The sequence below is a fragment of the Sinohyriopsis cumingii genome, chromosome 11 (assembly GCF_028554795.1).
Source record: "Sinohyriopsis cumingii isolate HCF-2022 chromosome 11, ASM2855479v2, whole genome shotgun sequence".
Lineage (NCBI taxonomy): Eukaryota > Metazoa > Mollusca > Bivalvia > Unionida > Unionidae > Sinohyriopsis > Sinohyriopsis cumingii.
The window spans coordinates 58053599-58071557 of NC_142971.1; the positions used below are offsets into that span (position 1 = coordinate 58053599).

The 17959-nt window shown below is 36.9% G+C and overlaps 1 protein-coding gene across 1 annotated transcript in view; it reads right to left on the reverse strand.

Annotated features, from left to right (window-relative positions):
• Positions 1-275: 275 nt before the first annotated feature.
• LOC149788517 (ubiquitin-conjugating enzyme E2 N) overlaps positions 276-17959 on the reverse strand; it is a 36550-nt gene continuing 18866 nt past the window's right edge. The window contains exons 4-5 of the mRNA XM_089974517.1: positions 16692-16832; positions 276-6855 (exon numbers count right to left, since the gene is read on the reverse strand). Coding sequence (XP_089830643.1) covers positions 6797-6855; positions 16692-16832 — 200 coding nt within the window. The 3' untranslated portion in view covers positions 276-6796. The remainder of the gene's footprint in view (positions 6856-16691; positions 16833-17959) is intronic.

Sequence of the window (17959 nt, forward strand, 5' to 3'; positions counted from 1 at the left end):
GATGACAAAATAACTGTACCATAACCAAGTACCTATACTGGATGACAAAATAACTCAGTACTTTTGTTGGAAGGTAAAGTAACCGAGTACCTTTGTTGGATGACAAAATAACAGTACCTATGCTGGAAGACAAAACGACTGAGTACCTTTTTTGGATGACAAAATAACAGTATCTATGCTGGAAGACAAAATAACTGAGTACCTATGTTCGATGACAAAATAACTGAGTGCCAATGTTGGAAGAGCACAAACTGAAGATACAAGGTCAAAGGATATTACTGATAAACTCTTTATTTTCACTTGTTTATATACACAGTACTCAAAAGATTTTTTTAAAATCTAATTAAAGAAGCTTATTAAAATTGTTTGTGCAGAAATAATGAGTTTACAATGATGACAGCTTAACCTCCTTTTCCAAAATAATACACAGGTCAGGACCTTGTAACTGCCTTTCAACAATGGCTGTACACAAAATGGGTAAGATGTTATAGTAAATAATGACTGCTGGATCTCCACATTAATATCAATACGTTTACACATAACATTTACAGATGCTTTTCCTGACAATGATGACACACTTTACCTACAATTTATTATAGAACTTTCCCGAATAATATGGAGAAATTTTGGGCATGCTGAGAAAAGTACCAAAAAAATATACTTGCATGAAACAATTACAGATACATATTTTCAATGTCTTCCACTTATATCTACTTAGCTCCTGCATCTATGGCATCTAAGCTGTCAAATCATGCGTCATTACTAAGAACAGGAACAAACTTTATAGTCTTAATAAAATTAATTAACAAAATAGAGACCTATATGAACTTCCAGGTGATTATGTTATGGGGGGCGGGCACTAATTTAGGTAGGAAATTATACCCGATGGTAGCTACCTCTCTTGGTTTAAACAGAAACTATAAATCAACAAATCATTGAATGTTTCAAATGCTAACATAGATTCTCTTGTTACGCATAGTAAAATAAAATATGAATACCAACATCTCTTGATGTTCTTCATACTGATTGTTTCTCTTTGCTTTTCTTTTCTTATTGGCCCTTGATTTGGATCTTCCTGAGCCATCTGTGTCAAGTAAGGTAACCTACTGAATAACAAACACAAGTGTTTTTCTTCACTTCCTTTTCTCATTAAACTTGGGATGGTTAATAAATTTTCTCAGCCACACTTCACATTTAATAAAACTTTTCAAAGAGATGCTATGTATATTCATCCATGCAAAATTATCACCTGGAAAAAGACTCTCGACTAAATACAGTCTATGCTGTCATAATCCCTGAAAAATTATCACCTGGAAAGAGACTGGGCTTGAATGCAGATAGTCTTTACTGCGATAGTACATGAAAAATTATCGCCTGGAAAAAGAATGGGCTTGAATGCTGATAGTCTTTACTGCGATGGTACATGAAACATTATCACCTGGAAAAAGACTGGACTGGAATGCAGATAGTCTTTACTGCGATCATACATGTTTGTGTGTGTGTGATTTGGATTTTTAACATAGCTTTAACAATTTTTCAGTCATATCGCTACGATGTCTGCAGTGTGGCAGTTTTTAGTGATGTCTAGCACTGGGGCATCATGCCGCAGACATGTAGCATGATGTCCCACCCAGTCACATTATCCTGACACCAGGCTGACCAGTCCTAACACTAACCTCTTAATGCTGAGCGCCAAGTGAGGCAGCTGTTAGTACCATTTTTTAAAGTCTTTGGTATGACTTGGCTGGGGATCAAACCCATGACCTCCTGCATCCAAGGCAGATGCTCTAACCACTAGGCCACCAGAACAGAATGCAATCGTACATGAAAAATAATAAAAATCAAATTACTATCTGACAACATGTACATTACATGTCATAGAAAGAGTATCTGCTTTTGGAAAAATGACTGCTGGCTCTTGTACAATATCTTGCTTATTTAACATAGTCTTTGCCTCCTTTTGGAATTATTCTGGGATGTCGGATCAGTCTTTCCAATCTCAAATCAGCATGAAATCCATGTTAACATTTCTCCTGCATAATGAAAATCAAAACTGGCTTCAAATCAGCTAAAGAACTGACATTGTTTTGTCAAGAACTGACATTGTTTTGTCATTTAAAAATAAATGTTTCTGTCTAGTAGCTTGTATCCATCCAACATTCTTAATTTACTAAATATTTTACATTCTACACTGAAACAGGAAATGAAATCCTAAGTGACCTAGCATAAACATCAAATTGATAAATATGAAACTCCTGATTCGGAAATAAAAGTTTCAAAAAATCATGTTGAACTCCCAATTTCAACCACTTACTGCTGCCAAATTCATTCCCAATAATTGTTTTCTCCACGTGGACCATTATTCCCACTCAGCTTTGAAAATTCCCTGCATGATAATCATCAATGTAATAAAAGAACATAATGCAAACACTTCTTTAACATTATTTTGATTTATTCTGTTCAAGAAACATACCTCAACTTAATCCGATTTTAGCATTCCATCCCATTCCAGCCAAACAAAATGTAGGTCAACGAAATTGGAAAACATCCATTTGCTTATGAGAATTTGAATTTATTAAAGAAACGACATCAAAGTAAGTCCATTTCAAACAATGACTTTAATTTGCAGAAAAGTGTTGATATGGGCTGCCAAGTGTGCGAGATATTCCTGAAAATTGGAGCTGAAGTGTCATATCTCTTCTGTAATACACTGCCCATAAAGATAACCATCTGGTGACCATGGCAATGACACAGTGTGGCTTAAGAGTAGTAAAATCGGTATCGATTTCCTTCAGTATGAATTATGTCATCATTCCACAGGTAAGCCAAACACATGACTAGCTGACTCTACTCAATGCAATTAGTATGCACAACATTTTGATGTGCTTAGAGCCCATAAAGTGCAAAGATGCTAACTAAATTGAAAAACAATGTAATTACTCTTTTGACTCAATGCAATTAGTATGCACAACATTTTGATGTGCTCAGAGCCCATAAAAGTGCAAAGATGCTAACTAAATTGAAAAACAAAGGAATCACTCCTTTGGTTGCACCTGCCTCGTGTATGAACGAACTTCAGCTACCAGACTTAACATAAAGCATCATCAATGAGGCAGATTCATGCTGAATGGATAATTGCATCTCTCACAAAAATTTGTGACAGGTTGGACCTAATTATCCATGGCTTTGAGAATACTGGACTTGTTTCATTCAACAATTTTAAGAATCTTTACCCAACAAATGTTTGTGTGTACCAGTCAATCTGACATGATGTCAATTCTGTGGTTTCTCAGAAAAACAGTGAAGTGTGAGCTTCAGTACTCTGTCATAATTAGTAAATACATCGTTTCATTAGTCACTGTGCCTCAAGCACTGGTTTTAGTATTTTTTCAGTCATGTTCATTGTGATTAAGAATGCATGAATAAAATGTCTCATTCCTAGAGATCAACAATGTTATTTGATAACTCAACATTATTTCTGTAAAATGCTTTATAATTCTTTTTCCTTAAGATAGTATTTTTAACCAAATTACAGAAATAATGTGGATTTATCAAATAACATTGTTGTTCTCTAGGAATGAAAATAAGTTTTAAAAAGGGTGGGGCGATTTTTTTAATCATATATGGCTAAGTTTTGGTTGGGTCTTTTAGGTTCACTGCTCAAGACAACAACAAAATCCACGAAAATTTGTACCCTACGAAAATTAGTGATACTACAGAATACCTTACCAGGTACCCCACATTGATAACAAACCTCTGTCTGCCAGTAGACTCTGAGATTAATTAATGCAGTTCTGAACTAAACTTACAATTTAGAAACTACTGTTTTTCTTTTCATTGCCTTATGCGCAAATGTTCAAGCCCTTCAAATGCTTTCGTAACGATGCCTACAACTAAAATTATGTTAAAGTTTTTTTCAGCTACAGTGACCTTGCCTTTCGACTTCAAAAATGAATAGGCATCATTCTATAAGCAAATTGAAGCCATCATGTCAAAGCCACAAAAAGTACAGCTGTAAAACATTACCTTGATTCCAAGGTCAAAAAGATATGCGAACATGCCACAGACTTGTTGTCTTCGCTATATACTATCAATTCATTAAAAGTATGAAAAAAGTCATTAAGAGTTTGCAAATTATGCAATGAAAACTTTACAATTTTATATAACTGACCATGACTCCAAGGTCAAAGGGGCGAGTGAACCTGTTGCAAAATGATCTTAGCTTTGTAATAATCATCCGAAGTATAAACCATGTCCATTAAGGGGTTTAGGAAATGTTGCTGTTGTGGGATTTAATGCCATTTTTCAGCAAACGATAGGCTAAGGGTTTGGGAAATAGAATGAAGAAAAAAAAACTGAGCACAAAATTTCTTTGTGACCTTCACCACATGGTCAAATTAACAAGCAAGAATGTTGCAGAACAGATAGTCTTAACTTCATAATGAATTATTCCAAGTATGATTAAATTCCATGAAATGTAGGCAAACATAAATTCTTATCGCAAATATTCTACAACTTACTTTGACCCCAAAATAAAAGGTGTAGTGAAAAAAGTCAGAGAAAGAGTTGTCTTTGCTTGATATTGATTGACGCCAAATACAATCAGGCCAAGCACAATGAAAATTTATCATGGTGTTTTGGAAATATATGATAATGAAAAATTAAAAGCAGAACTATGGCAAACTGCTGGCAATGATGCAGATTGAAAAATTATTGCTATTGTCTCACTTCCCACAACAGACCTGCCAAAGGAAAAGAAAAATGAGATTTGGAAAATATAACAGAAGCAGTGTTTGCGGCCATATATTTACAAAAACTTTACAAAGGAATTTACATCTCTGCTGTCTGATGCTATCTACTTAACATAAAAATTGTATGCTAGTCATACCATGAAAAGTTATCATTTTCCCATTTTCATCTTTAATTCTGATATTTAGTGTTAATTCAATTAATATACTAAACATCATCATAAAAGATGAAAATGGAAAAATTATAGATTTTCACAGTATGACTGTAGTGTATTCCTCGTGGAATTTCTGCATCACTTTTGCTCTCTTTGCAAAAACAAAATTATTAAATTATATTTTAAAAATATTTGGCATTTTGAAAACTTGGGATTGGGGGAGGGGAAAAACAGGAAATCAGATTTTTTAAATATTTTTAAAAAAATTGAAATGGTCCAGAGTAAGTCGGGATAAGTGACAGGTCTGCCACAAACATGGACCTGGCAAAAATTACCAATACTTAGCAAGAAGAGTTGCTGAAACATAACATATGCTCAATTGACTTAAGGGCCTTTATTGGTAATCATTTGTTCTTGTACTTGCTTATAGTTTCACAAACTAAAAGAATATTAATACAGCAACAAAACTGTCATTTGTTTAAAAAAAATATCAACATAATAAGGCATGGCTTATTAAAGAATACAAGTACTTATTTTGGCTAAACCGAAGCCTGTATCAATGCATTCTAAAACTGCTTTCAACAAATTCAAACTATGGGATGATATTTAATGGAAATAATTAACATATTCCAACGAAAAACTATTAATCAAACCTCTTAAATTTACATTTTATATTCTAGTTTGTTAGCTGCTTTCAATTTTCTGGAAACTTAGCTCCTAATAATAAACATGCAAAAGAAGCTTATAAATTGATAAATGATGTGTGTCAATCTACATGGTCATTCAGTGTCCATTTCACATTGCAATGTTTACAGTATATATTTCATCACAGGATGACATTCTCTATCCAAAAACTCATTTCTTTTATCAGTTTATCTGAACTACATGTATAGTAAACCTGTTAATCCAAATTCCATTTATCATAATGCTTTTTGTGTCCCCCTTAGGAGTTGGACAAAGGAGATTATACAGTACTGGAAATTAAAGTTTTTATAAGCTGTAATGTAGACCAAAACTGCACCCTTCATTACTCAAGGTTAAACAAAGAGTCTCTTCTTGGACATGTGAATGTAAGATTCACACTAATTTCTGAAAAATCGCAAAGAAAAATCAACAGCATGCACAAAAATCGTGCATCATATTGGCACATCTTTATTTCTTCACTAAATTCTTACTATATTAGAAAATCACATCTTTTTTCTCTAATGGAGGGAGAAACAAAAAAGGTATTTGCCTCCATTCCCCGAGTTTTCAGTTCTAGAATAAACCCTATAAATGATCTTCAATTACAAAAACCAAAACAACATCTTTTCATGACCAGAATGGATTCTAGGATGCATGGATTCTATGATGCAAGGTTGCAGATCCTACTTCTATCTCAACAACTGTACCAAAAATATCAGCTTATCAACTTAATGTACAACAGTGCATAATTTTAGCAAACCATCCTTTATTTCATCTCCCTAAAGTTGAGAAATTCCCTTTTTTCCCCCCCACACCCCCTCCATATTTCACATCCTGTACATCTCTCAAAATTGTTGTGGTTGAAATCTGATTTTGCATGTATTCAAATTATTCCCAAGAAAAAGAAAACTGTGGATCTACAATTTGTTTAGTGTTCATTATCTGTGTACAAAAGAAATTTTGATTCCATAAAATTTACAATATTTCATGATTTCACGGTCAGTTTATTGAGTTCCTGTAATCCTGTAGTTATAAAACAAAAACCTTCTGTTGCTGCACCCACGTGACAAGTTGGCCATTCCAATAGCAGAGAGACAGAGAATGTATTAGAATCTTGGTGGTTGTAGTCACTTCAGATAAGTAAAATAATCACAAGATGAAATGAGAATGACGAAAGAGTTCCACTGGAACACCTGGATTCAGCAAGCACTAGAAAGAGGGCTGTTGATTCTGGTTATTCATAGCATACTGTCTGGTCCATTGTCGTGCTGAAAAAAGTTTTGAAATTTTACATATGTTTTGATCAACTACCAGGCTAATCATGCATGGCAAAAATGTTCATTGTCATCTACTAAATGTGAAATTATATTGCGATAAAGTTATGCATGGAGTTACAAAGGATAGCAAGAGCATGGGATAATAAGATAATGGACAATAATAGTAATAATAATACATGTAATAATAAATGGAAAGAGTTATGTAATATCACAAAAAAATTGTACTTGTCTGATAAACTGATGCCTGGCTGTGGTTCTGATAATACTTTATTAGGAAGGTTAGACTTTATATATATAATATATAGGTAAACCCATTATAATGCAATGCTGGGGATCTAAAGAATAACATCGCAATGTAAGTGGGATAGTGTTAATAAATTTTTCAGAAAACTTCTCCACAGAAAATATGCATTGAAATTTCAATGCCATCAGTTTAACTAACCTCTTGATCATATATTGTTTGTTTTGTTCGCCGGGTTTCATCAGACACCACATAAACTCATTAACAAATATAACACTGCAATGTTTTACAAACTTTCAGAAGTGACCGCTCCGGTGGCCTAGTGGTTAGAGCGTCTGCCACGGAAGCGGAAGGTCATGGGTTCGATCCCTGGCTGAGTCATAACAAAGACTTACAAAAATGGTACTAACAGCTGCCTCGCTTGGCACTCAGCATAAGAGGTTAGTGTTAGGACTGGTCGGCCTGGTGTCAAGATAATGTGACTGGGTGGGACATCATGCTACATGTCTGCGGCATGATGCCCCAGTGTTAGACGTCACTATAAACTGTCAGAATGCAGACATCACAGCAATATGACTGAAAAATTGTTAAAGCTACGTTAAAAATCTTAAGGCAACATTAAATGCAATGTTGGGATTAAAAATCTGCAAGGGATATGAATAATCGGCTTTTCTGAGAGAATGTATTTAGGATGTTAAAAAGCGAGGTCACCTTAAATAAAAAATGGGAGCCTGGCTGCCATCGCGTTATAAGCAGAATTGCATCATAACAGGCTTTACCTTTATATATGAAAAATAACATGGCTTTAAAGTGTTGGTATAAAGCAATTTGATATACTAATACTGTTGGTGTATAAAACTGTGGTCCACCCATGGTGCATTAATAAGCATATATAAAATAAAGATTATTTCAACAGTAGAATACTGCTTCTATACATTCTAGATCAGCGATAAAATATTAATAATCACCATTTTCTAAATGAATTAAATATGGTACACAGTTTCAATGAAATCCTTTCTGCTTTCCCTTCTATCCCTAACTCCCTCTCTCATACATAATGGAAAAATTCATGGACTGAGACATAAAAAGCAGTGGGCCTGAAGCAACCCTTGAAAAGGAACTTACACCAAGTAACCTACAAGAACCTGGGTAGTCATAACGTTATTTGTACACTCCATTGGGATTTATCTATCCACATTGGTGGCAATGATATAAAGTGACACAACCCAAAAGAAAAGTTTTCAGAATATTATGTATCGCAAAGAATATTTGCTCAATCACATTACATTAGGAATATTAGCCTGCTAATTCGTGAATCCAGCCCATCCAAAAGACGAAAATTAATTTTTTCTGTCTATTCAATAGACAAAGGGCAATAACTCTTGTCATTTACCTCCCCTTGGCACTGTCAGGTGTTGCTAGTTTTTAGATGAGATCTTAATGAGGATGCTCACATGGTGGGGTGTTTGGGAGAGTTATTAAGTAATATGATTGGGTATGTTTTCTTAGAAAAACATAATTTGCTTTCTCCAAATGTTACCCAATCACAGTGCATTAGGAGAAGAAGCAAAAGAAGGAAGAGATGCAGCAAACCCAACCTCTATCTCAGGTATCCTTCTCGGAAGAACAGCTGGATTGCCCATGTGAATGAAAACCTGCTCTCCTAATTACATCAGCAACACAGCCTGGGGTCACTTGATCTAATATATGTTTAAAAAGATGAATACTGAAATCTTGTTACCAATAAAATTTCTCCAGCAAAGCTAACAGGCTGTGTTGATTGACCTGGTTGGATCTAAAAGCCATCTGTACTGCTGCCACTGGATCTACCAGATTCAGGGTTTGCCTCTGCGATGATAAATCTCTGAGATGAAGGCTCAAGAAGGTCGACTCTGCATGCCAGCCAACAGTTTCTGTTGTATCTCAGATTAAAACATTGTGCTCGAAGGCAAGGCTTGCTGAGATGGCTCAATGCTTCTGAGCAGAAATCTTTATGAGGTGACTCAGAGCTGGTGAGACATCAAAATACAAAGAATCTAAAACCCAATTCAGCCAAGAACTTGAAGGGCGATATCCTGTGTTCTGGCTCACACCAGAAGGATGAGGTGTTTGCACATGCCATGACTTGTCTCTGTGCAATTCAAATAGTACTTGAGAGTGCAAACAGGTTTTTGGATGGCTGCTGTTCTCGACCTGTCTATGGAAGACAGAGGGTGAATGACATCTCTTTGGTAACTGACAGACAGTAACCTATTTTGGGCTACAAAGACTGATTGCATCAAGAGAACCACCGATCCCTCTGATCTGAACTGAAGAGAGCTCAGGTCAACATAACAGGCATGCTGCTCAATTACCCTGCATGTGGAAGCGATAGCTATCAGGAAACATGACTTTAAGGTGACTTGAGTGAAGTGTGGTCTAAAGGTTCAAATGGATTTGAATTGAGCTGTGTTAAAAGTTCCATTTGGAAACAATGAGTGATTTAGTCATTTGAGACCAAAAAGGGCTAAAAGATCTGATAGGACTATATCCTGCCCAAAGTTATGTCTGCCATGGGGCAGTGGCCTTTGATAGAGTTTGGGGCCCAAATGTTTCTCTTCAAAGAGCCAGAGAAAACAGTCAACCAGATGAGGGATTGAGGCATGCAGAGGGACAGTGTTTTTGCCTCTGAGTCAATCTTATCAAAGTGATGGGTGTTGATGACAGCATTCATTTCTAGGATTATGATGTGGTGAGACTGTTCCCCAGGCTCCCAAGTATCAATGTTGATAGTGAGGGTCAGCAACAGGTGGGCACCCCTTCCATGTACAATGGCATCAGTACCTACTGCTATTTCTGCTTGAGGCTTTCTCCAGCAGGATTCCCATGGTCAGCCAACTTGGGTTACAGCACTGACACAGGAATGATCAAATCATGACTGTTTGATTAATGTAACTGGAAAATTGACACCAATGTACTCGCAATGTCCACATAAAAAAAAAGACCAAGCAGAATCAAACCTGCTGCCGCAGTGAACAAACTAAGGAGCTGTCAAAGCTATCTCAGTGAAATCCAAGTCATGCTTGAAACGGACTCAATCAGTTTATTACTCAATCAGTTTAACAATTCTGATTATGCAAACAGGAGGATGTCGCACCAAATTCTAGTTGATTCGAAATTCCATATCTGGATGGGCAAAATTCTGGGATGGAAGTCTGACTTTTCCCAGTTCATGAGAAGGCCTGGATGATGTCATCCAGGTAAGCTGTCGCTGTTGTAGACAGTGTCAATTGGAACAGGGTAAAGATATAATCCATAATCTCAGTAAAAGCCCAAGGGCTGATGTTGAGGAAAAAGGGAGAACTCTGAATGGATAAAGCATGTCACAGTAAGCAAAAACAAAGTGTTCATGACATGGGGGTGGATAGGATGTGAAAATGTGTGTTATCAGATCGATCCTGATGGCATACTCATTCCATAGAAAGGATAGGTGGATTAAACTTGCTGTCTCCATCTTGATTTGGTTGAGGTTTCTCCAGTCAACAATGCATCTCAGCTTGCTTTCTAAAAGAGAAATGGCCTTGAATAAATGCCTCAGGGAACTTGGTATTTGCGTAAGCTCCACTGCCCTTTTCTTTTTATGATGAGTGGCTGTATCTGCTTTTTTAGAAAGGCATCCTTCTCCCAATTTATGAGTGCATCCGTCAAAAAGGCCAAGGGGATGGGATTGTTGATGAATGAAAGTTGAAGCCCTCCAAATGATGTGGTTCACCCCACCCCCCAATGAGGGCAAGTGGAGATCCGGTGAGCTATAAATTCCGCTTATCACCTCTGTATGACTGCTTTCTAGAGGTTGATGTTGGTGCACATGACAGAAGAGATCCCCTGTCCTTAGGCCGCTTAAGATCCATTCACACTACCATGGGCAGAGTCATTCCAAATATATAGCATGGGCTGAGTCATTCCAAACACATATGTGGGTGGAGCAGCATGGTGGAGAGGCAGTTCCTGAGCTGCCTGCGTCTGAACCTTCTCTTTTCTTCCTCCAAAACAACAGTGACCTAAACAGGATCATCTGGAAAGGGAAGACATGACAAAGTTTGAGACATGGATCAAAGATCTGAGACATGTATCAGGAGTAAATTGGCCCAACCCACCCAAGTATTGGCCATGGTATGGTGAACAGCCCTGGTCAATGACCCTAACAATTCTGGCCATCGCCTTCCAGACTTGGCTATTGCCATGTGTCTCATTTGTGTCTAAAAAAATCCAGCAATGAAGAAGGTGCAGCAGCATCCCAGACCAGCTCTGATGGGCATGGAGCACATTCGTCAGCCTTGCAAAGCAAACAAGCAGACATATGAGCAGCTACTATATTCTTGTCAAGTACCAGATCAGTACCGAAGGCATCTGTTGCCTCAAGTCCATCTTGTCGAGATCAACAGATTCTTTAGAGTAGTAGTAGGGGGTGGAGGGCATTTGGAAGTAGCCAACATCCAAGCAGTGCCAAAGGGAGGTAATGGTCAAGAGTGATTGCCATTTGTCTACTGAGCAGGCTAATACTCCTAATGAAATGTGATTGGAGAACATATTCAAAGGAGAAACAGGGATTGGTACCAAATCCAGTAAGTACTTCAGTTACTACTGCAGCAGAGTCCATGCCCAGAAACTGATGAAACTGCAGTGAGGTGGTAGTGTATTATAAATGGATTATTCTGAAGAAGCATCTTCAAATACATTATGCTCCTGAAATGGATGGAACTGCAGTGAGGCTAGGAGGGTGTATGTGTATTATGATTAGATAATACTGAAGAAACATTTTACTAGAAAAATTTCATTTCTTCTTCAATTACATTACCAAATTGTAATACCTTACTGTAGGTGAATGGCAAGATGTGGAGGGAGTTATATCCCCTTACCATGTAGAGGATATCTTGGGTATATGAGGCAGCTTCTAGACAGACATCCCAGCAAGATGATTGATTCCACACATCAGGAAATGGTATCTATGAGGGATAAATCCCACACACACAAATCCAGCAGAAGTCGGGAACCCATGTACTTTGGAAGCTTCTGATGAATCCAATTGGCCACACAAAGTGTTGGAAAAACCTTTTAGGATAAAAGATCTTAGAGGTAAAAGCTGAAGAACATCAACTCTGACCTCCATCTCAAAGCTTGTACAGGGTCAGCTAGGAAATAGTTTCACCTGAATGCAATATTTGTTGTGTATGTGTAGCAAATTCATTTGATCTGGGATTCATTCTCAGTATGTAGCGTGGATAACCAATTTCATTCAGGACAAGAGTGCCTCTACTGAAATATCATCCTTGCCCTCCTTGATAGGTAAGAAGAGGCAAGATTTCCTTTGACGCACTGTCTTCAATCTTTTCAGGTACCACTTCAGAGCTTCCACTGGGTTGTGTCCAGAGTACATAGGGATTACACAACCAACATGTAATTTCCCATGAGTGTGAGACTGGCAACGAGAGGATGGACATCATGAGTGACACTGACCCATCCAGTCAGAACTGCAAGTCAACGGATAAGATACGTATCTCGCCGATTCTGCCTGCTGTCGATAGTGCAAGTAGGAAGTAGGTCTTACATGAGAGGTGATTCAAAGAAGTTTGCAAGAGGCTCAAATAGTGTCTTTTTCTGTCAGGTGAGCACCCATGATAGGTTACACACAAGTCATGGGGACAATGCCTTTGGACATAAAAGATCAATACTGAATATGCAGCATGTTAGAGATCCTGGAAAGGCAGACTTTAATTTTTATTGGACCGTTCTGTTTCTCATCAAGGAGCCAAAGTAGGAAGTTAGCTATCTGAGGTATTAATGCATTCTGTGGCAGGTAGTGTTTGCATTGACAACATTAGGTGAAAATTCTCCAGATTCCCTCGTACACTTTCCAAGTGGTGGGCCGTCTTGCTAGTGATTTTCTCCATGGCTTACTGAGAGAACTGTTTGTTCTTAATGGATTTTTTAATATGATCCAGAAGTGAAGGTCCAACAAGTCTTGAATGGGATGGAAAGCCTATCATCAAAGTTGTTTGAGTAGATGAGAGGAAAGCTGTCTATTTTCCTAGGATTATCCACCGTTAGATTGACCAATCATTGATCCATAATTTTTCCCACTTGAGAGGAGCAATCAAAATGAGACAATACCCTGATTCTCTCATCATAACATATATTTTTTCGTAACTATTTTACACATCTGGTTTCTTGGCTTGACATGGATGGCTGTGAAGCTAAATTTGATTGGCACATTAGGCCACATAACAAGAACTGTGTCATAGACTGAACCCTGCATTATGTAGGCTTGTTTGAATCTGTATAAATTGCGCTTACATGGCTACCCATGTTTCTTGACCAACATACCATATTACTGTTCTTTCATTATAAGAGCTGTATTTAACTTAGGATTTAGCATAGGGTTTCGTATTTGTTCTTGATGCAGCAAGTGTGTGTGACTTGAAATTTTAGTGTCGTTTTAACAATTTGTCAGTCGTATTGCTATGATGTCTGCAATATGGCAGTTTATAGTGATGTCTAGCACTGGGACATCATGCTGCAGACATGTAGCGTAATGTCCCACCCAGTCAGATTATCCTGACACCAGGCCGACCAGTCCTAACACTAACCTCTTAATGCTGAGCGCCAAGCAAGGCAGCAGTTAGTACCATTTTTTAATGTCTTTGGAATGACTCGGCCAGGGATCAAACCCATGACATCCCGCATCTGAGGCAGATGCTCTAACCACTAGGCCACCGGAGTGGTGGAGCAGCAAGTACTATGCTGCTTTGACTATATCTTCTGGACTATCATTTTTGGTAACGCTAAAAACAATGACAAGAAAATTCATTATCTCTCTGTTATCTCTAGTTATATGCAGAACCATTTGATATAAATACATACTGTCTCTCCACCCATTTATTTATTTGCTTCTATTTATTTTTTATGAAGTTAAGGATATTACATCATCACATGTAATTTTTTGTTTTAATTTATTTTTGAATATTCATAGATCATTTGCCATCTTAGTTGGAATCTGGTGTCCGAGCTATATGTGTAACAAATGTAGTTTTTGAACAAAATACGGTTATTAACATATATTGTTTGTTTCAAATGTGTATACTATCAGACAACATGTACATTACATGTGTATACCTGACCAATGATTACTGGCAAATAGCATATATTAGATTAAATAATAAAAGGTTTTCAGATTTTTTAAGTAGGAAAAAGTTAATCTTGTGTATATTCTGCGAATAACAGTGTCCAGTACAAAAAGAAGACACCAAGTAACATGCATTAACTTTTTCAATGTGTTGTTTTTCTCATCATATTCAAGTCAAAATGTGAATCTTTGAGGTCAGTGTTATAAATTTTCATTGAATGGTATGCAACCAGTGCATAAAAAAGTTGTTTACACGTATTCAATTTTTGGCATATACATAACACTTTTGGGACCTATGATCTCAACCAAGCACTATACAGTTTTATTTTTAATGACACATCCAAGAACATGAGAAAATTAAGTTGCTGGTCTGACCTGGTGTGCCAAACCTAAATAGATACCATGTTATATCCCATACTTCACTTGCACTTTTCTTTTCAGTTTTGTATTTCATGCTTTCTCAAATCTGTGAAATTTAAAAACATGAAGGAATGTCTAAAAAATCTAGGAAAATACAGTACAATTATCAATATTCATTGGGCTCATGACAAAATATGTTTTTTTGGCACACTTTATACACCATACTATGTGTCTGTCTGTCTGTACTGCTGCGTGGATGGATGGGCTGATGGATGGATGTTCTGGTACCTCAGCACCAAAGTGGCTATGTACTAAAGTTTGAACATTGTTGTAAAATTGAACTGCACACGATTTAGAATGATAAACCCTTCCAAATAATCAGGAAACTTTGTGAATGGATTCAGCTTGACAAGACACTCATCTGAATCTGATCAAAATGGCATAACCTGATATTAAAGAAGTAATGATTCCACCATGGTAGAACAAGTTTAGAATCTTTCAGTGAAATCTAAGAGCTGTAAATAAATTTTAATCACAGAACATTAAACAAAGTGGTACCATTCACGAGAGATTAACCTTTATGCCCCCCTCCCCTCAAATGTCACAAAAACTGGTGCTCTCCCATCGAAGGTCACTGCAATATATGACTCGGAGGTCTTGTGCAGGAAATAATAGTCTTTCATGTCAAGTAGTCTTCCATCTATTTTAAGTCTGGTTATAAAGGGATCTAATTCTGCCACTCATAAACAATGCAATTTGTCATGAAGGAATCTAATTCTGACACTCCTATACAACTCAATACACTGTCATGAAGGGATCTAATTCAGATAATCCTATACAACACAATACACTGTCATGAAGGGATCTAATTCTGACACTCCTATATAACTCAATACACTGTCATGAAGGGATCTAATTCTGACACTCCTATACAACTCAATACACTGTCATGAAGGGATCTAATTCTGACACTCCTACACAACTCAATACACTGTCATGATGGGATCTAATTCTGACACTCCTACACAACCCAATACACTGTCATGAAGGGATCTAATTCTGACACTCCTATACAACTCAATACACTGTCACGAAGGGATCTAATTCTGACACTCCTATACAAGTCAATACACTGTCACGAAGGGATCTAATTCTGACACTCCTATACAACTCAATACACCGTCACGAAGGGATCTAATTCTGACACTCCTATACAACTCAATACACTGTCATGAAGGGATCTAATTCTGACACTCCTATACAACCCAATACACTGTCATGAAGGGATCTAATTCTGACACTCCTATACAACCCAATACACTGTCATGAAGGGATCTAATTCTGACACTCCTATACAACTCAATACACTGTCATGAAGGGATCTAATTCTGACACTCCTATACAACCCAATACACGGTCATGAAGGGATCTAATTCTGACACTCCTATACAACTCAATACACTGTCATGAAGGGATCTAATTCTGACACTCCTATACAACACAATACACTGTCATGAAGGGATCTAATTCTGACACTCCTATACAACCCAATACAATGTTATGAAAGGTTCTGTGTGTGTGTGTGATTTGGCTTTTTAATATAGTCATAGCACTATGACGTCTGTGTGGCAGTTTACAGTGATGTCTAGCACTGAGGCATCATGCCACAGATATGTAGCATGATGCCCCACCCAGTCAAATTTTCCTGACACCAAGCCGACCAGTCTTAATACTAACCTCTTAATGCGGAGCAGCTAACGAGGCAGCTGTTAGTGCCATTTTTATAAGTCATTGGTATGACTCAACCAGGTTTTGAACCCATAACCTCCCGCATCTGGGGTGGATGCTCTAACCACTTGGCCACTGAATTGGTATGAAGGGTTCTAATTCTGACACTCATAAACAACACACTACACTGTCATGAAGGGTTCTAAATCTGACACTCCTATACAACATAATACACTGTCATGAAGGGATAAACAATACAATGCACTGTAATGTGTAGATCTAAGTCTGATTTTCCAGCACAACAGAATGCACTATAATTAGTTTCAGACTTCATACCAAATTCTATGGCTTTAGCTTCATTTGACTTCCATTGCTCTGCAACATCATTGGCCAGTGGATCATCAGGATTGGGTGCACTCAGCAATGCTTGTATTGATAACAACACTGTTCGAATTTGTAAAGCTGGGCTCCATTTATCTGAAATACAGAAACAGAAAAAACTATACTGAAATGAAAAAGAGACAGAGAAAAACCATATAAAATTTAATTTAAAAACAAGGTCACATTTGCTCTTACCTTTGATAAATCAATAATCTGAAAAACATGCAAAAAAGACACTTCAACCAACAAACATCAATTATCAAGCCTTGTGGCAAATTTAATGCCAACACAAGAGGTCCATTTGGATCCGATATCACTCATCAAGTGTTACTGACATAAAGACATTAGCTGGAGCAATGAGCCAAGTAATTTTTATACATAACTTTAACTTTGGTAAAAATAAGGTCAAACCTTTGCATTGATGAGAAATGCATCAGTAACAGTAAAGAAGCCCCGTTGTTAAACATTTATCTGGAAGGCTGCTATCTAACTTTTATGCAATTCATTTTTACATTTTTGGAATACAACATCTGTTGGCACTATAGAGCCACTTCTATACTAAGGTGCCATAGAGCACTGCATTCATAAATACATACATATATAAATGTTGTTGTTGTTTTAGGGTTTAATGCCATTCTTCAGCACACGATAGGTTATACATGGCAGCCAATATTAATGGTGGAGGAAGAACCCGGGAAAACCCCAAAAAGAACCACCAACCCACGAGAAGCTACTGGCAAGCTTTTTCACATACCCACATTGGCTGAATCCGAGACTCAAACACACGCAGACAGAGGTGAGATGGCAGTGATCTGTAACGGAGAGCGCTTTAGACCACTCGGCCACTTGCGGCCCCACACATATATAAATACATAAATACATACAAGCATACATACATACATACATATATATATATATATATATATATATATATATATATATATATATATATATATATATATATATATATATATATATATATATATATATATATCTATATATATATATATATATATATATATATACACACACATACATACACATACATACATATAAATACATACATACATACATACACATATAAATACATACATACACACATACAAATCAATATCAACAGGAGATCACACACTGATGGTTTGGTTGCTTAAATACTGTTAGTATTGTTGGTGATATTTGCTGTTAGACAAACCTGACCAATCTTGATACCAAAATAAAATAAA